General features: G+C 36.7%; 1 protein-coding gene across 15 annotated transcripts in view; it reads right to left on the bottom strand.

Annotated features, from left to right (window-relative positions):
* The window catches only part of SUGCT (succinyl-CoA:glutarate-CoA transferase), a 354,560-nt gene that overhangs the window by 306,104 nt on the left and 23,481 nt on the right, over positions 1 to 24,975 (bottom strand). For 12 of the 15 annotated variants that reach the window (XR_014884043.1, XM_085226688.1, XM_085226689.1 and 9 more), the window contains exons 7-8: positions 6,883 to 6,974; positions 1,396 to 1,539 (exon numbers count right to left, since the gene is read on the bottom strand). Coding sequence is in view for 14 of the 15 variants with exons in the window: in XM_085226688.1 (XP_085082814.1) it covers positions 1,396 to 1,539; positions 6,883 to 6,974 (236 nt within the window). In the remaining variant the exon portion in view is untranslated. The remainder of the gene's footprint in view (positions 1 to 1,395; positions 1,540 to 6,882; positions 6,975 to 24,975) is intronic. The other 3 variants (XM_085226696.1, XM_085226698.1, XM_085226700.1) reach the window with 1 other exon arrangement.

Genomic DNA, 24,975 nt, shown 5'->3' with positions numbered 1-24,975 from the left:
ATCTATTTTACCATGTTTTCAGTGGGATTGATCACACTGGTTTGCTTCCTACCCCAAAATCTCATCCAAAAAAATAATTTTCTCCAATTAAACAAATGTTCTCCTTAAAGTCTTAGGCGAACATCCTAGAGCAAATTTGGGACCAGGGTTGCAAAAACAACCTAAAACAAAATACATATTTTCTGATTATCAATTTATAAATGCAGTCTATTACAAAATATCAACGTATTTCAGTTTAGTGTACCCAACTGTGAGGAAAAAAAGAAACATTTATTTCGCAATTAGAATGCCATGTATGGAATTACTCTTTAATAACTTTTATATAAATACAATTTAATAACAAGTACAGAATAAAATAATATATAAGAAGTATATATATAAACACCATCCCTTCACCATTTTGTACTTCTTCAGCTAAGCACATAAGGGCCAAAAATCACATATCATGCACACTTTGTTCACTGATATCTGAGTGTTCATTCCTTCTCATTTATATGCCAATGAGTGGCATAAAGGATAATGTGAAATATCACAAAGATAGAGCACTTTTTTTTTTTTTTGCACAGCCAAAGCTGCCTTAAACAAACAAAAAAAAAAAATTCCAAGGGCAACTGTGCTGACAAAGCAGGATGAATTAGGAGTTGCACCAACACATAGCCTCAATTCTTTCTACTTTCAGCATTTGATAAAATGCCAAATAATAATCCTGAAGAGTCCATTAAAAAGCCAAACAACAGCAGAAGAAAGAATCATGATATAACAGATGTTCAAATACAATTTGAAGTTCTCATTATTAGTTGTATATGATATAGCTGTCATCACATCTCTGTCTTTCCAATTTTGATGAGATTTCTCTACAGCATATCTAGAGAAAATGCTGCATATTCACACTTATTTTATCCCTAATTTCCAGAGTCAGTAGGCAGACTTCTCAGATTAGATTACTTTTATATTTCAGTGATCCTTGACACTTGACAACTTTGGTCAATTTTGTTTAAGCCATTCAATCATTCTGCTAGTTACACTGCCTAGTGCCAAATCCTTCCTTCCAATGGTGGTTTTACCATTTTCACTTGTCTTTCTTCAACCACTTACTACAACTGCTTGCTATCTCTGTATGATCAAAGCCTTGATAAAACTGTTTTAAAAGAACATGGAGGTCTTCTCCAAAAATTGGAAAACAAACATACTGCTGTAATAACTCTAACCATGTCATATGAAATGGTCATTGCCAGAGTGGCATAACGAGGAAGTTGTCACTGCCGCAATTATTTTCATTAGTATTGTTGTCATAAATTATACTTATTAATTTGCATTAACTTATATCAAAATATTGGATTTAGGTTCAAACATTTTAACAACTAAACGTAGTTAGTTTGTTTTTTAGACTCCTACCTGAGATGACAAGAGATTACAGTCAATGTGCATTCCTTTCCCCGTCTTATACTTCTGAAGCAAGCCAGCCATAATTGCTCCACATGTATACAAGCCAGTAGCAAGATCTGTCATGGCTACTCCTACTCTAACTGGTTCACCACCCTAAAGAAAAGGAAGACAACAATCCAATTGAAATAAAAATAAACAGAAAGCAAATAGAAAAGAAAGGAAAAGGGAGAAGAGGGAATAAGCAAAGCATTACTTTGTTTTAGTATGTTCCACATAATTCTTATCATAAATAGTGTTTACATGTTTGCTCATCACAAGCAACGATAGATAAAAGCATCTTTGTGTGAACCAAAACATAGAGACTACCCCTGAAAAAGAGGTATTCTTGTAGTATTTACACAATTCCATGCATCAAGATGCTGCAAAGCCTGCAAACTGTAAATTACTTTTTACGCTACTTCTTGCTCTATCTACACACAGATGTTCAAAGGACAGAGATACTGTTAGAGACAACAAAACAGAAGCCAAAGGTCTAAAGGATTTCCACAGCACTATTTGCACAGTTTCCTCTTACAGAACACTCCTATGCTTAAGAAGTCAAACTACTATATTGCTATATGTTTTTAACACCGGCTTTCTGCAGCACTTTGCACAATTTCCATTCTTCCTTAGTGTGCCCAGTAAGATAATTCAGCAACTACCATCCCCCTCCTCTCTTAAACCAGCTTTTAATGTCCACCTGCTCCTTTTTGTGACGGCATGCATTCTCTAACTAATGTGAAATAGATTCATTTACATTTTCATGTCCGTCCTGTGGTACAAGAGATATGAAGCTGCTTTATGTGAACAGTGAAGCTTCACATAAAGTGCTTGAACATACAGAAGCTCACTCCAGTGCTTTGCTATTGCAACTTGCCACTAGTTTACACTTCTATTCATGATAGCCTCAATGTATTCTGGAAGATTCCTTTCCTGATTTTCTTTTTTTCTTTTTTTTCTTCTTTTTTTTTTTTTGCCCTTTGATAATAACTTCTCTTCCCCGTTTTACATCAGTGTTACAAAAAGGAATCCGCTATAACTGGAAATTGTTTTGAAATGACATGCACAGTAAAAGCATTAATAAAAGTCCGGTAGTCCTTAAAGAATGGAAATAACTTGCTGCAGCTAATACTAACCAGCAAGGGCTATATTTTTTTTCAACACCTCTGAACTGTATACTGCGTGTACTCTTTTGTAGTCATTTGTTTTTGAGCTGAAGAATGGCCCCTCTGGTACTGTAGATTCTAATCATGTTTTGCTGTCTAGTGTCCAGTAAAATAAAAAATGCTGCTTCAACAAGAAAAAATGCTTACTGAATACGCTGCACCACCATAAAGCTATCTAGCACCAAATGTAATGATCCACTTGGAGATGTAAAGGGAACTTGTATCCAAGTTGTTTTTATTTAAGTTCAAATTATTGCCCTAATGAGTTTCATGAAATTTTCAAAGGAATATTCATTTGACATATTTGAATATGTTAAAGTAAAAGGTTTCTGTTCATCAAATAAGAAACTTGAATGTGATGTTTAACCAATAAATAAAGGACATAAATTATGTCCTGGAATAATAATTTATTTATAATAAATTATAAATTATGTCTTCCAGGACAATAAAATTGTCATCGGTATAAACTCAGTCCTTTTTGCATATTTTAATTTACAGTTTAAAAAAATTAATTAATTGAATCTGGCCCGAAGCAGCAACTTTCATTTCAAAATGAATTTGTGGTACAGATTTATATCAAATGGGTTTGAAGTTTTCATACACACTAGAATTTCAAATTCCACAGGTGTCATAACATTTCCAATACAGAGGTAATCGAGTACCTATGTATGAGTTGGAAGTCCATGCAGATTTCCTTGTCTGCACATAAAAACATGATTCAAAGATAGCATTCTACAGTAGATAGGTTTGGTTTAGTCAACCAAAAGCACAAGTACAGCTGTTTGTGCCTTTATCTCTTCAATATTGCAAAAGCTGCAGTTTCATTTCAAGATTCAGAAGATAGCTTTGCTTGAAAGCCTTTCAAAACAGCCAGCATTAAGTGATTTCAATAACAGTCACTTCTTAGGAAAAATGGAAAAAAGGCAAGATTCTCAAAATTTCCTCATGTAGGAATCTTCTCACATTTCTCAAAAAATCAGATGAAAAATGCACAAATCTTGCACTCCTTTCAACAATTCTATTCCATGTGTTAAATGTGATATTACTGTGTACTTTTGGCCCTTTCCACTTTCATATCACATTTTTAATTATTTCACTATCTAAAGTATAACTTGGAAAAAAATAAACATTTCCACTTTGATCTACTGCCTCAAAGTAAGTGTTATACACAGTATTGCAGGAAATGTTATGTACGTGATCAAATTAATGAAGGTTTAAGCTTTACTCAAATTCCTGTACTAGTAATACAGAGATTTCATAGTATAATACTGAGAGTTACTGTATAGAGGCATGGCTGCTCAGTATTCAATAAAGCTAAGTCAGCAGCAACAGGAAACTGTCTTAGAAATTAAATCAGTAGCCAGATGGTTGAAATAGAGTAAAATTTACAATACTGAATTTCTCTAAAATGCAGTTCTTATTGCTATGAATTCTATCAGTTTTAGAAATGTCAAGTACAGAACATGACTTTACTATTCTACTATTAAAATGCTTTGTATGGTGCTGTAAATACAAGAGCTGCTATGAAAGTACTGCCTCTTATCCTATTATGATGGCCTACGACGTCAGAGGTGGATGTTGGTGGCATGGCAGTAGAGGTTGAACCTTCCTGCAAATATTCTGTTACATTTTGTTGTCATGAAACAGATGGCAGCAGAGATGGTCTGACAAAATGACATCTGACACAGAAGTGCATGCAAAGCAAAACTGTCACTGAATTCCTCCATGTGGAAAAACACTGCATCCAATGACATTCATTGATGCTTCCTGAATGTTTGTGGAGACCAAACAGTGGATGTGAGCACAGTGAGGTGGTGTGGAACGTCTCAGCAGTGGCAGAAGTGACAGTGGGCCACCTCCACTGGTGCAGACTTTGAGAAGCATGGCATGCAGGCTCCTGTTCATTGCTGGCAAAATGAGTAGCTAATGGTGGTGACCGTGTTGAAAAATACTGGTCTGTAGCTGAGAATTTGCTCTGTCAAATAGTGTCATTTTGCTCTTTGTATCCGGTGTAGTTTCCATGGAAATAAATAAGAAGTATTACCTTCAGACCAATCTACCCACACATTAATGTACCTTAAAATTAAGCAACCCACTGATGTACGTAGATGTCTTTTTTCTGCTCCCCAACTTTGTAGTTTGTCTACTACAGCTAAGACCTCTAAGGCACTGCAAGCACACTACTCAGTTTGTCTATTAAAAAGAAGTTTCTACAAAGCACTGTTATACTGATATTATTATGCTGATTAAGTACAGCTACTGCAAGACAATACAGAAATAGCATAACTTTTCTTTCTTTCTTCGTTAGCTTACAAGACTGACATTTTCAATTTAATTAAAAAAAAAAAAACAAAAAAAAGAAAAATTGTAATGTAGTTAACTAGAGTATGCTCCAAAGGAACATGTTGCTTTAAGGACTTTAAGTACTAATTCTCGTTATTAGGCAAAAAATAATAGTTGAATTTAAAAAAAAAGTGAGCAAAATTCTTTTTTCTTCTTTACTTCGGTCATTTCTCCACATATTGCCTGAAATAAGCTTTTCCTACATTTTTTCATAGCTGACTCTGTTTAGAATTCAAAAATACTCAGTAACATGCACAAATGTAAGACATGGGAGTTTTAACTGAAAATACTAAATTTTCAAGCAACCATACAGTGTGATTTAAAAACCATTTTGGTCAAATTTCACTATAACAAAAGGCACACGCATCTTCGGAGCTACCGACCACTTAAGTCTTTGAAACAAAATAGACTGTCCCTCTGTACAACAAAAAATGCTTTATTCAGAAACTGATAAAATATATGACCGACTGCAAAAGAAAAATAAGTAATAAAAAATAAAATAAGTAATAAAACATGTTTTAGCATGTTTATTTTAATCATGCTAGAGAATAACTAAATTTGAATTAACTGTTAGAAGGCCCTAATGAATAGATGAAACTGTTACCAGCAATGATTACATGGTTTTGAATACATTGCCTCAATTCCAGGGGAGGTGATATCAACATCTGGATTTGCAGTGTAGATCTTAACACAATCTTCTAATTAAATCCATCTTCATAAGTGTCACTCAGTAATATTGCTCTCATAGCACTTGTAGTTTCCATCACTCACATACCTAAAAGCCTTACAAGAGCCCTGCATTTTCCTTTTTGTTGTTGCTGTTTGGTTTGTTTGTTCCCTTTAAATTTTCAGCATCAATTCCTTTATTCAGCTGGGACTACATGTCCCTCTCTAACTTTTCTTTTTCTTTTTTTGTTTGTTTGTTTTTGGTGGTTTTTTGTTTTTTTGTTTTTAACTTCTCCATAGAAAAGAGTAGAATAATTCTCTGGAGCACAGAGTTTTGATGCTTGCCATTGTTTTTGGCAGAAAATTAGTCTACTGGCAGAATATCACTCCTACAGTAATGTCCAGATCATCATACTAAGCACTGAACAATCCACTCAAGAAACAGGAATATTTGAAACTTGATGCGCTCCTTGCTTATTCAGGGCAGGCAAGAATCATGTTCTAAAGATGTACACAACTGTTTTCAGACTATTAGGAGCACAGACAACTATCTAGTGGTTGTGACAAAGAGAACAGATTTGTAACACTATCTCTCTCAGGAAATGACATTTGGAGACCTCATTACCTACAGGTGATTCAAAGACAGCTTAAGCAAAGACCTGTTTCACCAGCATTTTTCTCTGAGGGAAAGATACATATTCTATGTATCACTGTAATCCAGATACTAAGCTACCCCTGTAATGCTTCCTGCACTGCTGTATGATCCAACAATCTTGGATATCAGTGGGAACAGCAGCACATAAAGCTTTTCCAGAGCCACTAATGGTATGTCCCTGCAAATTTTCAGGCAGGGTGATTGAAAAGTTAGAAGTTATCTGGATGGCTTCACAATTCCAACTTTTAAAGGTCTGATGCATCTGCTATATCTAAGCACAGGTGAGGTTTTCCACAAATGTGTGGTTTCATTATCCAGCAGCTAATCTGTCTATTAAGGTTTCTGAAGTGACTGAAAGTATTGATAACTTATTCACTGGAAATTTAGGATACCATTCTTTTTCCATTGTCTGTTTCTCAGGCACTGGCTTAGTTTTTAAGGCTGGAATGAGATACAGCATGGGAAAAAGTACTACCATTTCATTGACTTCACAGACAAAAGGCCTCTTGTTGGACTGTGGAGGGCATGCATAGCAGAGGTGTTAACCAAGGCTAGCTAACACCACAGTGTGATGAGTACAAGGAGCATGTCACAGATTCTACTAAATTTAAAAGTTGAGCACCATACCTCGTGCCCTGTGATATGTGTGAGACCAGAAATGGCAGCTGCAATGGAGTCATATCCACCTCTCTGAACCATTGGACCAGTCTGTCCATAACCTAAAACAGAACGAGAGAAAACAGTAATTCAATCAAGGACAAGTGCAACAAATACTTCTTACTACTTTAAAATAAAAAGGAACCAAAGTTTTCTCATCAGCTTCTGTTCACAAGTTGTCCAGACTGTAAAACCAATTAATGCAATTTTATTTTACTTAATCTTAACATTGTGCCAGAAATAAGCATCTGTTTCTATCCTGTGCAGGCTGGTGATACATTTGATCTTAATTCTGGACTGATCTGGTATCTCCACTTTACTTCATCATGTTCTTCCAAAAAACACTACCAAATTTTCATTGAGATCTTCCTGGATCAGCTGAAGAGGTTGCCAAATACAGAATTCAGTTCGACCTACCTGACAGATATTATCACCTGTCAATCACAATACAGTCAAACAATTTAAGGCTGAAATTAGAGACCATTACTGTATTACTATACTACTGTGTCTGTATAATGCAAAGAGCCAAAGCTAATTTCCTTTTCCTCTTTCTTTCACAGAACTAGCGAACACCACCACAAAAAGTGGAAGTCAACAGGGAAGCTTCTCCTGGAGAAGCTGGCAGCCTGTCACTTGGACATGTACAAACTTTGTTGGGTAAAGAATTGGCTGGAGGACCAGGCCCAGAGAGGTGGTGCATGGAGTTAAATCCAGCTAGCGACCGGTCACAGGTGGTATTTTCCCCAGGCATTGGTACTGGGGCCTGGCCTGTTTAATATCTTTACTGATGACCTGGACAAAGGGATTGAGTGGCCTTAAGTAAGTTTGCAGATGACACTGAGCTGCGAGGAAGTGTCTGCTAGGGTAGGAAGGCCCTTTAGAGAGATCTGGATAGGCTGAAGCCAATGGGACAAAGTTCATTCAACAGGACCAAGTGCCAGGTCCTGCACTTTGGCCACAACAACCCCAGACAACGCTACAGGACTGGGGCAGAGCGCCTAGGAAGATTGTGTAGAAGAAACAGACCTGGGAGTATTGGTCAATGCTTGTCTGAACATGAGCCAGCAGTTTGCCTAGGTAGCCAAAAAGGCCAACAGCATCCTGGTTTGCATCAGAAATAGTGTTGCCAGCAGGAGCAAGGAGGTAATTGTCTCCCTATAATCAGCTCTGGTGAGGCCACACCTCAAGTACTGTGTTCAGTTTTGGGTTCCTCTCTACAATAAAGGCACAGAGGTTCTGGAGCATGTCCCGAAAAGAGCAACAAAGCTGGTGAGGAGTCTGGAGCACAAACCACAGGAGAAATGGCTGAGGGAACTGGGACTGTTTAGTCTGGGGACGAGACATTATTGCTCTCTACAACTATCTGAAAGGAAGTTGTGGAAAGGTTGTAGCCAGTCTCTTCTCCCAGATAAATAGCGATAGGACCAGAAGGAATGGCTTCAAGTTGCACCAGGGGAGGTTCAGGTTGGGCAGTAGGAAAAATTTCTTCTCTGAAAGCATGGTTAAGTGCTGGAACGGGCTGCCCAGGGAAGTGGTTGAATTACCACTGATGAAGGTCCTCAAAAAAACATTTTGAATAAATGTTTACATTTATTATTACATTAATACAACATTTAGATGTTGCATTAAGGTACCTGGTTTAGTGGGGGAATACTAGTAGTAGGTAGACAGTTGGACTGGATGATCTTTTTCAACCTTGGTGATTCTATGATTCTATGAAGCAAAAGTATTTGAATTCTATTATTTAAACTAATACAAACTGTCAAAGCCCTTACGAGTCAGAGATTTAAGTTTCTACTCCTTAAAGAGGTAGCAAATTCAGAAGTTTTCTCATGCTTTCTTTTTTCTTTTCAGAAATCTCTAGCAGAAATACCCTAATTAAAGGAGCAAACAGGAGCTGTTACAGACAAGAATGTTATTATGGTAGCACTTGTAATACAAAGTTTCTATAATACTCTGATCTGTGAAGACAGCATTAAACTAAATATATAGATAGACAGATAGATAGATCATCATGTATTACAAGAAAAAAATCTCTCAGTCTCCCACATTCCTTTTATTTATTCTCCCTAAATAACGCTCTGGTAGCCTGCTTGGTAGATGTGACAGTCAAGGTTGGGTTTATCGCTTGCAGCACAAAATTAAAAGTTGTTCCACATAAGGGTAGCCATCTTCAATTCCTCCATTGGGATCAATGTTATTTAGTCCAAAATTCATAAGCAGCTCCTAAAATACACTGCAAGATATTAATAATCACTTCTGAACTGCAGTTAAAGTACTGTGTTACTCCAATTACTACTCATTAATTCATACCAAGCAAAACAATATCCAACAAATACATTGATTTCCAACATTGTGCTACAGAATACCTAATTACCTGCTAAGACATTTTTCTGGGACATCTGGGAGCCAAGGAGGCTAAGGAGGAGCTCAGCTTCTACGCTCAGTGTTACAAGGAACATCAGGATACTAAAGCTAGCAAATGGACTTTATCAACAAAGCCGCAAAACAAATATTTCAGAAGATAGGATTCACACTTTTCTTATATTCAAATCTACAGCACATTGACTTTAATAATCACAAAAGAGAAGGCAAAACTCCTAGTTTATCCAGTGTTATGAAAAATCATTTCTCTGACAATGGCTGACTAGAAGACCCTAAAGAGCAATTAGTGGCCTTTCCTCTCATATTAACACAGCTAAGTTCACAAAAAAAAAAAAAAAAAAAAAGTGTTCATTTTCAAGCATAACTCAACTTCCAAATAAAATGTTGGATCCGCACAAAAATGCTCTGAGTGGCTCCAAGCATATATCGTTATCTCACTGAGATGAAATGGAGCATTAAAATCATTTAAATATGTGTGGGTCCACTTCAAAAACCAAATCTTGCTCAATAATAATAATAAAAAAATACTCAAAACAACTTTAATTGAATAGTGAAAAGCATATTGAAGTCAGTGAGAAATTACGCACTGGTCTGAGTTATTAACAAAGAAAAGTCATCTCAACACGTCTGCTCACACAAATGTTTTCATAAGCAGAAAACATCTGAAAATTAAACAGTTAGTACATAGACAGAAAAATTATGTTTCTTTGCAGTGCTCTTCCAGTAATGACAAACATCTGTCCTTTAAACACTAAATTGAAGAAAGGTGTCAGGCAAAATTTCGCACATTTTTCTAACAGCATTTTAGAAATGTTGATTTTAAGTCCTTTTCCACGTATGACAACAGCCTGATTTCAAGATCGAAAAAATTATTTGATGCCTCTCTGGTTAATTTCACAGGTCTGAAGGGGTGTTTAATTGGTTTTCAAAAGTCACAAAAAATTAAAAAGGGAAGATACACGACTCTGGTTTTGATTTGAAGTCTGAATTGACAAAGCTAGTGTAGAGGCAAAAATCTATTGTAGATGGTGCAGCACAGAGCCTGTTAACTGCCTGGAAGAAAAAGAAGCCATCTAACTATAAAAGTTAAGTGAAAAACAGCTATTTCTAAAAATGAAAGCTCTTATTATCTAGACAAAAGAAAACAAAAGCTGAACATTACTGAGTAAATTGCACAGGTCAACAGAGGAACCCTGTGCAGATGTTTTAGAAATAACTAGGAATACCAAAAGAAAAGGGTTGAAAGAGAACACACATTTAGAAAATCATTAGTCTGGTTGATAGATCTCACCATAACACATATATATGTATTGTTTAAAAAAAAAAAACAAACACCAAAGATATTACAAATATCATCTGAAGCATATGTTTGTCCAAAAATGCTGTGTTCACATTTAAATTCACTGTGCAAAAGCACAGATTTGCAATCAAACACAGTTAAGCCTAAAACCAGGTTCCTGCTTACTATAACATAGTTCAGGTCTTATCAACTTTAACCAGTACACAAAATACCTTTCCCTAAAATGACAATTTCTGCTAAGTATAGAAAGAATAGGCTTCAGAGAGGCAGTCTCTGAAGATAAAACAACATAACTGATCACACTCTTAGTCTGAACTGCCTTCTAGTGAATCGTAGTGCCAGCGAATTTTAGTTAGATCTTAACTGAGAATTTCCAAAATAATTTCAGCTGGAGAAGGGATTGCATGAATACTTGGCCTCAAAATATACATATCTCCATTGTCTGAGTTTGAGAAAATATTTAAGGCTTTCCATTCCTGTAAAATGGAATCTGGAAATAAAAAGAGAAAAAAAAAAAAAAATTGTACTCTTGCCCCCCCAGAATCCCTATTCTTAATATTGATCTGATACCTGCCACATCATCATCTACCTGGATCTCACAATTGCTGCATATAAACTGCTTTGCTCTGCTGCAAAGTACTCATCAGTTCAACGGGTGAACTGACTATGGGACAGTAACTGACAGTAACCCCTAGTCAGACCTCCAAGTTCCTCCTGAGAACTGTCATTGTCCATGGGTGTCCAACCTTATAGCTTGCCTGGGCCACGTTGAGTGAAGAAGACAACTGTCTTGAGCTGCACATAAAATAATACATAATTATTATTAAAACATAAGAGGGCAACAAAAACAGAACCAGCAGGTTGGACACATGTATAAAATCACCAGAAACACAGACTCTAAGTGTTCACTAAAGGACTGGTTTTTCAGCAAATTCATTTACACCTACTTCTTCCTGGATGTGTCCTGATTCTTCAGCTAAGTGATGAAGTTTTCCTTAAAACAAACAGAATGTGACCCAAATATAAAGAATAAATTGAGCTGGCTACCTTGCATCAGCTTAGAGAAAACAAGTGCCCTTGTGGTATGCATGTACAAAGTGAAAGCTATAGCCCTCCTCAAGCAATCCTGTATTCCTCATGACATATCAGAAAATAATGGAGAAGTGACCTCAAAGGCTACACTTAGCATCCCCACTTATTCAGAACTTTCCTTGTGGCTAAAGACAAATCTGCAGTTGAAATATTACATATTATATATTTTTAACTAAGATTGCCTGAATCTCTTATGCAGCGCAGCAGACATTGTATGAATATTCAAAACAAGGTGTGTAACATGACAAAGGATACGTCCCCTCCCACATATATTGGAGCACACAATAACTGAAGTTGTATAAAATAACACACGAGATGGAAAAGCAGCTAATGTGGAATAATAACACAGGTCAGGTCTGTTTCAAAATGCCTGCAGTTGCTTGAAGGGCAAATTGGCAATGCAGAGCAATAAGAGAAAACTCAAGACACCTAAAAATATTTGCATAGTAAAACTGAAAGACAATCAAAATCTATCAAAATAAACCTAAATTACTAAAAGTAAAACCCTCATCACAAGTTGGGGGCTTACAGAATAAGTAACTATGTAAGGCAGTAATTGCAATTCGTTGAAGATTTATTTGGTAAAGTGAGTTCTCAGCAAGTAAGCTGCCCATAAACGCTGGCAATATATATCCATTTCAGTTAGAGACAGAGGTGAGACTGCTGCCACTATCCGATTAAATTACAGCACCGTTAGCACATCACAGCAACTGCTGACAAATGGAAGGACTGAGTATTTGTAACAAGAAAGATCAGAGAGACCTAGCGAAATAAAGACACTCTTTATTGGGGAATAAAGAAGTTGGAGACACATTCCTGCCCTGATGAAATGGAGCCAATTAATATGAAACAGAAGCCACCTCTGAGATGATGAAGGTAATCATTCCTGCGATTAGGGTGCGAGTGCCATGTGAGGGCACTCAAGCTTTGAAACATACCACAGGAAAAATGATAATATTTACAGGCATCATACAGGGTTATTTTTTCCCCAAATTTTTACATGTCATAACAAATGACTGCTAGTTTATCCACTTAAATACAATCAAAATTGTTAGAATATATTTATCACACACGACACACTTTGCTTTGGAATCCACACTAAAATAATTCTGTTCTGGGACAGAAATAAATATTATGAAGTGAGAAAGGTCAGGCTGAAGATTAGGAAAAATGCAACAACGGTAAAAGCTGTTAGGCTGCACAGAAGTGTTATTAGTGAAGCAGCCAAATGCCAGATGCTCAAAAATGTCACATTAAATTTAAAAATGCTAGCAAAAACTGTTCCCAAAAAAAGATCTGTTAGAAAAACAGACTAATGTGTCTTTCCAGGTTGAGCTTTATAGTACCATGTAATCTACAACATAGCTTTATTTCATTTTTGCCAGATGACGGTGGGATTTTTAGCTACATTTATGGCAGGCATTCTTCATAAATTTTAAGAAAGCAGGCAAACCAAATAAACAACTTTGTCCCAGACGAACTTCCATGAGTTTGTAGATCACATGCTATTCCAAGTCGCGTACTGAACATGCATTTGGACACTCCAGTTTGCTTACTTAGGGGCTACTGATGATATGATGACAGAAATTCCTAACGTGTATAAAAACAGTTCATTCTGACTAGGAGCCACATGCAAACATCTGGGACAAACAGACACCAACATGTTGCAATATCTCCACTTAAACAACATTCACCTTAGAAACAATATTTTTAGGCAGGTAACTTTTGATCCACGTGGGTTTTTTAGAAGGGTTAAAAATACTTCTTTATTCCTCAGGCTGTCGTACACTTGATTTGTATTTGATGAAATCTAACAGTTGCCCTAGCATCCACAGTTTGCACCTTCCAAAAAAGCAACATGGAAAAAAATAAAAAATAAAAATAAAAATAATTCAAAAAGCAAGTATGGATAACGGCACAGAATCTGGAAGGAAGAGAAATATAGCATTAGTGCAACACCTGAAACTATCGCTCTCATTTCTTTAATACCATTTGCTTTCAAGCTACTGATGGCCTGGTAATTAGCTTCTACAGGAAAGTCTGACTACACTATTATACTGCGTCATAAAAGTCAGCATTTCTCATGATGATCTTTGTGCAAAATATTCAGATCATACTCTAGAGAAAACCAAAAGCCATCATTTCTGCACTTCTTCATGATTTGATAGCATGATAAAATTTTATAAGACAAAATATAAAACACATTGTACTAAAAGGAGAGAAAAAAACAACACGGAGACATGCTGTCAACACAGACAAATTCCCTGTAGCTTAATTCCCACATGACAAATGACATTATAAAGTCAGCGTGTATAGGATATTCTGAGCAAAACATAGAAAAATATGTTCAACATAGGCATTTCTACAAATAGGGACTAAACATTGTCACAAATTCAATCCAGATAGATGGCTATCCCTGCTGAATAACAAATTAATGAGAAACACCTTTTGACTTGTTCTATTGCCAAAAGAAAACATTCAATTAAAGACAGCTTACAGCTTTACTTAATAAAGATTAATGAAACAAGCAGAAGAACACAAGCAATTCTCTATAATGAGAGAAGCCAAAATCTAACAGACGTATTATATGAAACTTTGCAATGTCAGAGCTGCCAAAGAAGTTTGCAAAACCAGTAACAACTTGGAAAATGCTTGCCATGTGTTGGTTAGAAGGAAAGGAAGTACAACTTCCTGGGTAGGCAAGCTTACGGGAGATCAGGGCTGATACGAAGAAGGTGAAGTCAGAGCAAGCTCTCAGGAGAGATGAAAAAAGCAAAAAATAAACTTAAGTCAGCACACAAAATCTCCCCAACAATCTGATAAATAAATTTCATTTGTCCACTGATGACTGGGAATGCGTACAGTATATCAATTACTTCATTGCTTTTACACATGATGATTTAAGCATCTCAGTATTAAACAATATCACGTGTTATAAATTGGAAGGCAAAGATAAAGTAAAATGATTAAATCCAATCATAACTTTCCGCTAGTGTTCAGCTACTGAAAGACTAGAAGGGGACAAACAATAAGCTCTGCCAGTTGTCCAACTCCATTCAGGTTTTACGTGATCTGAGCTCTAAGCCTCACTCGACTCCTCTAGAAACACCAACCACATTTCTGAGACACAGCCACAGACCATCTCAAACAATGCAAGTCTGGTTTTCAGCAGACTTGTAACCAGGTCTGGAAATTCCAGGGACATGTTTTCTTGCTCTTCAACATGTCAAACAAGCCAAGAGAAAGCAGTTGTCTCTATAACCCAAACTGTAAGCACCAAAAGGGTGCTCCTATCATTCACATTAAGAATTTCAAGGCAGTAATTGCTTCCCAATCTAAGTGGAGGTGCAATTCTAGATGACATCAGGAATCAAGCGAAACTCGGCTGCCATCTGCTAAGAACAAGCTCAATTCAAAGCTTAAGCTCTCAGAATACACTTGGATTAAGTACTCAAACTCCCTCTCACCCCCTGTAAGGAACCTCGGGCAGAACTAAAATTCCCCATTGCTCTTTTGAGTTCATACAAATATTCCTAGCTGCTTGTAAAGGTAAGGAATCATTCCTTGTTCCCTGCTTACTACACTAGATCTTATGAGTCCAAACACTTACACTATAAAAGCCCATTATAAAATAGTGAGGCCAACCACTCTGAGCAGCCCAGCACAGGCATCCCCTTAAACCCACCCAGGTTTAACACTCTCCCAAGGACTAGCTAAATACTGAGGAGAGCTGCTCAGACTTCTGTGCTGCCTCACCTGCAGAATTATAATCCTGCGACTGACAGAATTTTAAAGTAACTCCATATTTACACATTTATTTCACACCTGAAGCAACCAATTCTTTCTAAAATGGTTAAAAACTCAACAGACCATCAGTCGTTGTGACTGCATACATACAGTATTGTTGACAAACAAATCCGTGGAGTCAAGTCCAGTTGGAAGAAACCAACCTGGACTAAGTGCTTCTTTGCATCCATCTCTGGGCATACACATATGTGTACTATAGCCATGAACTCTCCCTTAAGATAAATCATACAGTCCCTCAAAGGGCCTTAACTACTACAGGCTGAAGCTGGGAAACATGTCAAAAGCTCAAAATCAGGATAGATTTTTTTCAAACGTTTCCTCAAATCTTTCCAAAACAAATCTCTGAAATATAACTCCTAAAGATTTAATCCCTGAAGATTAAGTTATATGGAATACAATATATTTCTTAAATTCCAGGCTCTCTTCCAACCTGATATCTTTACTGATTTTTTATTTTTAGAGATCGACTGTGGCTCTCTGGTTTATACACATATTATGCATATAAACACAAGTTCAATCCTTACTTAGCTCAAAGAATGAGTACCTAACTCTGATTTCTGACATCACAAATAGTAAAATGAGCTTAATTTAGAGTCCTGATATAACATTAATTTTTTATTTGACATGGTGAAGCTGCTAATCCTAGCTTAAAGTTTAGTTGAAACTGCTGTGGTAGATCAGGTGGAAGCAGAAGGGTGCAGTATTTTACAGGTATATTAGAGCCTATGTGAACAAAAAGAAAATGTGCAATAGAATTCTCTTGGAAATACATATGAAAATGATCTTGAATATTTTTAACATTAGCAGATTCCCTGATTAAACTGTGCATTGTTGCAAATAATAGTCACTAATCATTTACAGGAACTTATCATTCAAGGTGGTAAATGCATCTGGTTACTTAAAACAGCTAAACATAAAAACTGATTAATTCAAGGACTCACTGTTTATTGCCTAAGTTGAATATTTTTCTACTAACAGATTATTTCAATTACTTCCTTAGAAACAGTCATATGAAAGAATCTTTCCCTTCATAAAATAAGTATCTGCAGTGGACAACTGATACTCCACATCCATTTTTTCCCATCTAAAAAGATTTTCTTAAGACAGTTAACATCTCATTAAATTGTCTGACTCGTATCTCATAGATGAGAAATGCCTTCAAAACAAAGAAGGTGCAACCTATAAACCTATAACAGGATACCAGAGAAAGAAGTGTCTAAACACCTGAACAAAATACTCTTACAATTCTGGGACATCATGTTCTGAATTTTTTCAAAACTGCAAAAAAAAGTTAATTTGAGATCCTAGATAGAAATAAAAATCTGACAGTCATATACTCTAAGCAGACACATATTTTCAGTATTTAAAGAGGATATATAGGACAGATGAGGAGGGACTCTTTTTCAGGTAGAGTAGTGACAGAACAAGGGGGAACAGTTTTAAACTGAAAAAAGGTAGATTTAGGTTAGCTGTTAGGAGGAAATTGTTCACTATGAGGGTGGTGTGGTGCTGGAACAGCTTGCCCAGGGAAGGTGTGGATGCCCCATCCCTGGAAGTGTCCAGGGCTAGGTTGGATAGGGCTCAGGGCAACCTGGTCAACTAAAAAGGTGACCTTATCCACAGCAGGAGAGTTGGAACTAAACAATCTTTAACATCCTTTCCAGTCCGTTCCATGCTATCTGAAAGCCCATCTAATCATACAAAGAATATGACTTTATATGAGAAAGAATCTGGTAGTCACAGCTCCATGTAATTCTCTTCTAAGATGTATTCTATTAAAAGAGGTTACAAATTTTGCTTTCCCCCTCCTCAGACATTCTCTTCTTGAAATGATGGTCAAGTCTGCCCAAAAGACATAGCCACATTGTAGCTGTATTCTGACTGCGTAGTATCCATCAGGACTCTACTCCAGTGCAAGATGGCCATCCTATCTACAAGAAAGCTTTTCTTAGTCTTTTTTCTTTTACACTTAAACAATTACTTCTTGTTCTATTTGTCACAGATTATTCTATTCTCTTTACAAGAACATTTACTCATGAGAGGACTGTTTTGCACAGTCCTGTTCTCATTAGAACCTTACTTTGCAATAAGGTCTACCACGTACAATGACAAAGTTTTCTCCACAAGAGAACTTGCAGATCAGTGGGTGTCAGCCAACTCTGACATAAACACTGGGATACAGAATGCTTTTAATGTTCAAGTACATGGAAAAGTGCCAGATACTGCCACCATTTTGGTTTCTGCAGATGACAAAATACAGGCTATTTTTCAATTCATTCTGTCTTCTACACCCGAAACTGTTTTCTTTTTCAGCTACTGGCAAAGGGATTTATTTTATCATAGGATTTTAAAAACAGAAGTAATGAAGACCATATGCATACTAGGAAACATTTCAGGTCAAAATCAGCTACTTACAGTCTTCCTACCAATCTAATAACACCCATAGAAAATAATATGAAGTGGCACAACAAAGACAATGAGATCTGTTTCTTTGTTGAAATCTCAAAGCCTCCACATTTTAAACAGCTAAACAAACAAACAAACAAACAAAAAGCTGCAATCATCATATAAAAAGTCTCTCATGCATGGGAAAACAAAACAAAACAAAACAAAACAAAACAAAGGATAAATACAATAACAAAGCAGAAGAGAGAGGCTTACAAGACAAGACAGTCTCCTGGAACAAATTCCTTAGGAAAGCAGACAAGAAAAGTTCAGTAACAACAAATAAAATGTTTGGTGATCTTTTCTTGGGTCTTCTCGACAGATTGTTAGAACGCAAGCACAACAAACACTGCTTTACAAAAGCTTACTGCATGGCTTATGAAGATGCCTAAAATCTTCCAGCTTTATTTCTGTTAACTTAGCTAGGCACCAGTCCAAGTATAATAGCTACTGAAAAATAAACATTAAACCATCAGTAAGTGTCTCCACAATTGTACTGTGTTGCTATGTTGTTCATACCCAGGATTTCAGTGCCTAATCTGGTTTCATTCACTGTAAACTAACCCAGTGTCAAATTTTACAACTCACAGGCAGACTTCTACAATATTCTTCATTAGGACAGAATCCAAAACCTGAAGTTTCAGATTTTATACAAGATACTGCTAATTTTAGGGTGGTTACATGTAGATGAAAGAACAAGCCATAAGCGTGAAGTCATAAAAAAGCTATTATTTCTGTGCAGAGTTAAAAGTCAATACTTACAGCAAGGAAGAATTATGACTTGCTCATTAAACTTCGTATACACTTCTCATACCGAACAAGGAACGGGAACACAAGAGCGTTTCAGGATTGCACTTGGTTGAAACTGTTTCTTATTCCTAAATTCACAATATTTTGGACATTCAGGTTGTGTGTGACCAGAGAAACAGTAGTGGAAAAAACAGCATTGCTAGGTTGTTTAACAGAAGTGCAAAAGGCTAGCTAAAGAACAAAAAAACATGCACCTGGTGCTGGTCTGCTTGCAACAGAAGCAGCACAAGTTCAAAGGGAAAGAGTCCCTCAGCTATGAAGACCACCTTTTTAGTGGTGCATATCAGAGCTGAACCCCACAAGGATGTCAATCTCACCAGCAGAGAAGGAAGCCTGTCAGCTCCCATTGGTTTCTCGGAACGCTGTTTTATTTGAACATACCTCCTTTCCATTTTCACCCTTTTATTAGTTTGGGTTACTGATAGATTTTGGAAGTTCAGTCTGTGTCTTTGCCAGAGTACTTTATTACTCCAAAGATAAAGGTACATCATATATTGGCAAAGCAATGCTTGTGCATATACAGCTTTCTGGGCCAAATTACACTATGCACTAGAATGTAAAACTACTTATGGAGATGCACTCCTGAGCAGATCAGTGAAAGAAAAAAGTTTTGCCAATATAACAGCATATTTGCTAACGGTTTCTGTCAAAACAGCTACACAGGTCAGTGTTCACACCTCTTCCTGTTCCTGAGCAGCACAGCTGTGCTGACAGAAGCCCGTTGTATAGAAAACAGTCCTGTGCTCAGTTCCAAGAAGTTTGACAAGCAGCTGAATTTTACAGAAGCCTCCCCACTTTGAATATGTCTGTTTGCTGCTTGCAAAACTAGCACATCGGGATCCCAGAGAAAAACATATATCCAATGACAAGAATTTAAATAGGAAAATTATCTCTTGGTCCTCTATCTTCCAACTAACATAGTTACATTAGTCCTGTACAAGGTGACATCACTCAAGTTTGCTGTTACTCTGAAACACCCTAAGAAAAAGTACCTTTGTGATATATTTCAATTTCTCCTGAATTGAGTGCACAAGTTGTGTGTGCAATAGGCTGAAAAGCACTGTTGCCCTCACCACCAGAAGAACTTAAGACTCCAGAACTGGAATAGTTTGGGTTGTCCTCTGAGGAGCCAGGAGTTGGACTCAGTGATCCTTGTGAGTCCCTTCTAGCTCGAGCTATTCTATACCTCTATGAAAAGTCAATGAAAAGCCATTTTTGCTTTTCCTCCAATTAAAAGCTACCAGACTTGTGTGCTTACATTTTACTTGGCAACCTTTTGGAAATTTGGTTTTAAAGGTGTTTTGAAGGGGGTTATTTAGCCCCGCCGTTGGTATTTTGGCAACGGTTCTATCGACAATGCTCCAGAGGTACAGGAACACAGCAAATCTGTGCTCATGCCATCTGAGCTATGCTGATGGTGGAGAAGTTTAGCCAGTGTCCAAAAAGCACAGAATAGCACAGGAACATGAGAACAAATGCACTAGATCAGACTCAAGGCCCAGCTAGCTACACATTCTGTTTCCAGAAGTGGACAAAAACAGATGCCAATATGAACAGGATAAGCCTATCTAATATTTTTCTTGAGTACTCTCCCAGCTTCCAACAGTTTGCAGCTGACAGACTTCCTGAACAGGAAGATATAGTTTTAAACTTTTTACACAATTCATCTTCAGAGCACAATAGAATTGAAAGGTGAAGTATATGGAACTCCCAACTGCTTAGGGGTAATGCACATAGAAAACCTTTAGAAGTTTCCACTTAGATTTAAGTAGACACTTTCAACTTAATTACAATGTGAATGGGAAAAAAAAACAATAAAAATCCTGAGGACTTTGAACAACTTTACAAATTCTATTAACTGGACTTCTGGAACAAATGACCTTTAAAAGAAAAGTATTACAAGATATTTAGCAATTAAACAATTCAAAATAATCCTCTCTGTCATCCATTTATAAGTCTACAATTAACAGGTCATTGTTTCACAGACTTTCTCAGAATGATTTTGCTTCTAATTAAAATAAATAAATAAAATTACTCCATGTTAAGTAAAAATAATATCCCCAATATGGAAAAAACTACTGTACCTAACACGGTCATACAATGTATTTTATTAGAGTTCGTTAAAGGAGAAGAGGTAAAAACTTCTTTGTAAAAGAACTGCCTTGATATAAAATGGACAGTAAGGGAAGATGGGATGTAGGAGGTCTTCGTAAGGAGCAGAAATCAAGATTAAATTTCCAAAAGAACCTGCACACACAGCTGTGCTTTAGTAGGATAGTAATTAACACTAAGGGTTGGGGAGGAAAAATAAAAGCTCCCACTGGCCCTCAGAACTCATTTTCAAATAAAGCAGGCAACTGCTAGGTCTTCTACTCCTGCTCCTACTACAAAACATTTGTTTATTCTGTAAATACATATATTTACAAAAACCAAGTTTCACGTGGTCAGGACTGTAGCTTATACTGCATACACGAAGTATTCTGGGAAGAAATGCTTGCCACAGAGTGCCAACCCTGACATAGCAAACTTCCAGAATGGAGCTTGTGCCAAGCAAAAGAAGGCCAGGGGACATCACAAGTGACTCATGGCAAGAGGCAGGGAACCAGAGGCACTTTGCTGTCTTAACATTTATTATCAAAATTATGCATGTCCTTAGAACGTGATAGTCACTAAATACAAAGTAGCAATTCTCAGACACCTCATAGTACCACATTCCTTTAATTAACTACCATCTCTTCATAGAATCTTTCCTTGAGTTTTATGTTTCCACAGACCTTTTAGCCCTAAAGAAGTACGGAGAGTCCTCTGATGGCACATACTGCTACCCCACGACAAATGGCTGAGGTGGGCAGGCCACAAAAGCACTGCAGCCTGAATCAGCATAGCACTCCAGGGCCAATTCACCACATTGGTTTACAGATAGCTCAGCTTTTTCTACATAACACTGTTGGGTTATTTAAATGTATTATGACTAGCTTCAGAAGTTCTCTCTTTACAAAAGAATGAAATTACATAAACAGACCAAAGTTGTTCTTTTAGGGAACTACATACCACATAATATTACCACTGACATCTTATATGACCAAAGATTTTTCAGAATGAGGCATAAATCTGTTTAGATGTCCAGAAAATAAATCTTAGACTCACATAATAATGAGGAAGAGTCAGTTTTGTTCTAAAATTTCCCCAAACATTACGAAATTCTGCTTGCAAACATAGTATAATATAAATACAGATTAAAATTGTCCAATCAGACTTTTTGACTATTTTATTCATTTGGTGAATAGAGGAAATAAGGAATGCTATGCTTCAAGAAACTGCCCCAGTTCATAGCGTCATAGGGTCTTAATTACAAACATACTTACAAGCATAACGTTTTGTTTAACTTCTTTGGGTTTTTTTCTGAGATTGTGGCTCTACTATTTAACTCTCGTACCTTACAAAATAATGCCCTACTCCCAAACCTTGCAGAAATTCCCACGTAGATTGAACATAGTCTTAAATACATCAGAACATTTCATCATATATCGATGATCACCTTAGATATCAGAACGATGAGACAGGGGAGTACATAACCTCTTAAAAGCTTCTGCTGCATGCCATGAAGCTGGTTCTTTACTGCAAAAGGAATCAGTTCTTAATCTGTGTAAATGTGTAGTTTACCAGCGAGCATATTAGCACAGAGCTGAAAAGCAAGGATGTCTTTAACTCAGTTCTTTCAGTTTGTAAAACCTGCAAGAAACTCTGTGATATAACCTCCTAAAAAGAAGATCATTATTAAATTTTATGATTATGTTTATTTCATGTTTCAGTCCTGAAGTGTACAACAAACAACCGACACCACGTAGTTTGGTATTTAAAGAGGTCAGAAGTTTCCCAGCTTGTTCAAACACTCTGAAATAACTCTGCCTGTTCTCATCTGTATATTTATATACGTCAATTTTAAATCTGCTACCATCTTGCTCTCAAGAACATAAGGCATCAAATTCTGCAGAGCACAAAAAGGCAAACTTCCTCTGCAATGCACAACTATTTTTAAATATCCAGTCTTCCAGCTTCAGACGATTCCTTTATTTAGCAGCCTTGAGAAAGAAAAAGGCTAATACTATATCTCATCATTTATTATTTCATACACTCCTATTTCAAATTCATTCTCTCTCAAAACTAGAGACAATCCAATTTGCTGACACCCGTGTATAAATTCTTATTTTACTTACTACCTATGGAAAAAAATTGTATTTTTTCTTAATATTCATTCTTTGAAATGAATGTTAGCAAAATGTTAGCAAAAAGCAAAATGTTAGCTATTTCTACACATTAGGTAAGGATTTTTGCTGATGCTTTCACAGTCCATCAGAATCTTCATTTAAGTACTACCATGTGAAAATTTACAGAATGATTTAGGAACAGGGAGTTAAATGGCCACAGCAGCTTTTATCTAATAATAGTACAATTTAATTAATAAAAAAAAAAAGAAGTGGGGGGTTCTGAACTTCCTTTCCTAAACAATGCCTCTCACCCATAGTTGTTCTCTCAACTTTCTTCACTTGTTAATATCATTTCTGAAATATGGCAACCAGAAGCAACTGGGAGCACACCAATGTGGAGTAGAGCAGTCTTTTGGACCATGTTTGTTTTAATATAATTCAGTACGCCAGTCTTCCATTATAGATATGACAACATGGACTCGTGTTCAAATTTTATTATTCCTCACCATTACATCCAAATCTTCTGAGAACCCTTCCCTCACCCACTGTTCCCCACAGTATCTTAAAAGGACTTGATTATTTCTGATTAAGCACAACACAGGGACCTTGCTCCAACATTTAATTCTACCCTTGACTTTTCTTTGTGCAGACAAATTGGTCAGGGTAATTTCTAATTCTTATCCCGTTGTATCATACACCCATGCCCCCTTTCTACTTTGTGGACCTTCTGAGCAGCATGGAGCTCTCAGGCAATTAAACCAGGGCTGCATCACACAACCATCCATGGGAGTCTGCTGACAGAGGGACTGCTGGCAGTGCTTTAAATCTCCGGCTGTAGGAGGAAAAACTGGGCAGAGCTTTTGAGGCCAGCTCTGCGTGACTCTTCTCTGAGATAGCCACACTCCCAGAAACTATTTTAAAGGAGTTTAAATGGTGTAAAGAGAAAATGTCTTCTACCTGTAAATCAGTTCCAGAATCCTCCTGCCCCTTACACTCCAAAGCCCACAGTGAACAAGCCATAGCCCTTGACCAAGTGAGGACTCTGGGGTCATCTTCATGCTATTCCATCACCCACTTGGATCAAAACAAAAGATGTGGCAATGTCAGTTCTGAACCACTGCCTTCCACGTCAATGGCGAAATGCAAATGGTAATTGTTTATATAGTGTAAAATTTAAGATTGACAACTTTTGAATCAATTTTACTATTTGCTCTAAATTGCATTACCTTAGCTTGTCTATGAAAACATTATGTGAGTATTGAGAACTTAAGTACAGTTTTAATAAATGCCACAAGGGTTACTGCCCAATTATAACTGTAATTATGTAATCCCAATAATTACTGGTCACTAGGAATCCAGTGTGCTACTCCACTCCTCAAAAAAGTGTTCTCATGGACTATTTTATCCCTACACCCTGCTTACTAATTTAACAGCTCACTCAGACAACTTCAAGCTATCAAAAAAAAAAAAAAAAAAAAAAGATCAAGTCTTTAATGCAACCATCTTCCAAATGCATAACGTAAAAAAAACATTACAGAGCCTTGATTTCCCTTTCAGTACTGGAGCAGTCTGTTTTTATCAAGTCAAGCTTGGGTAGATGTTGCATATTTTTTTCCCCTCCAAATGCTTTGTTCAATCATTGTCAGTGCTGCCAGTGAATTCATACTTCACAGATTGCAAACCTGATATTTTTGTTTATTTAAGAGAGGTGTCATGTTCACAGCTTTTCAGACCTGCCTTTTCATTCTCAAACCACATCAAGAACTGCTGGAAGCAAGACACACAGTTTGTTCTGACAATGCCTCCTTTGACAAAGTATTCTGAGTGCAGCACCTTCTACTATTAGAAAACAATAGATCTGTCGAAAATTTATTTTGAACACTCTTTTATTGACAGAAACCGTGATACCAATCCTATTCTTTTTTTTCTTTTTCCCCTTTTTGCAGTTCCCAGCTTATTTCATCATCTAATTCTCTCAAATTATTCCTGCTTTGATTAGCCTTTGCCCAGCAAAGC

The sequence above is a fragment of the Meleagris gallopavo genome, chromosome 6, assembly GCF_905368555.1.
Source record: "Meleagris gallopavo chromosome 6, MGAL_WU_HG_1.1, whole genome shotgun sequence".
NCBI classification, from domain to species: Eukaryota; Metazoa; Chordata; class Aves; order Galliformes; family Phasianidae; genus Meleagris; species Meleagris gallopavo.
The sequence above is the reverse complement of the archived record's forward strand: the minus strand, read 5'-3'. Positions and strand labels throughout refer to the sequence as shown.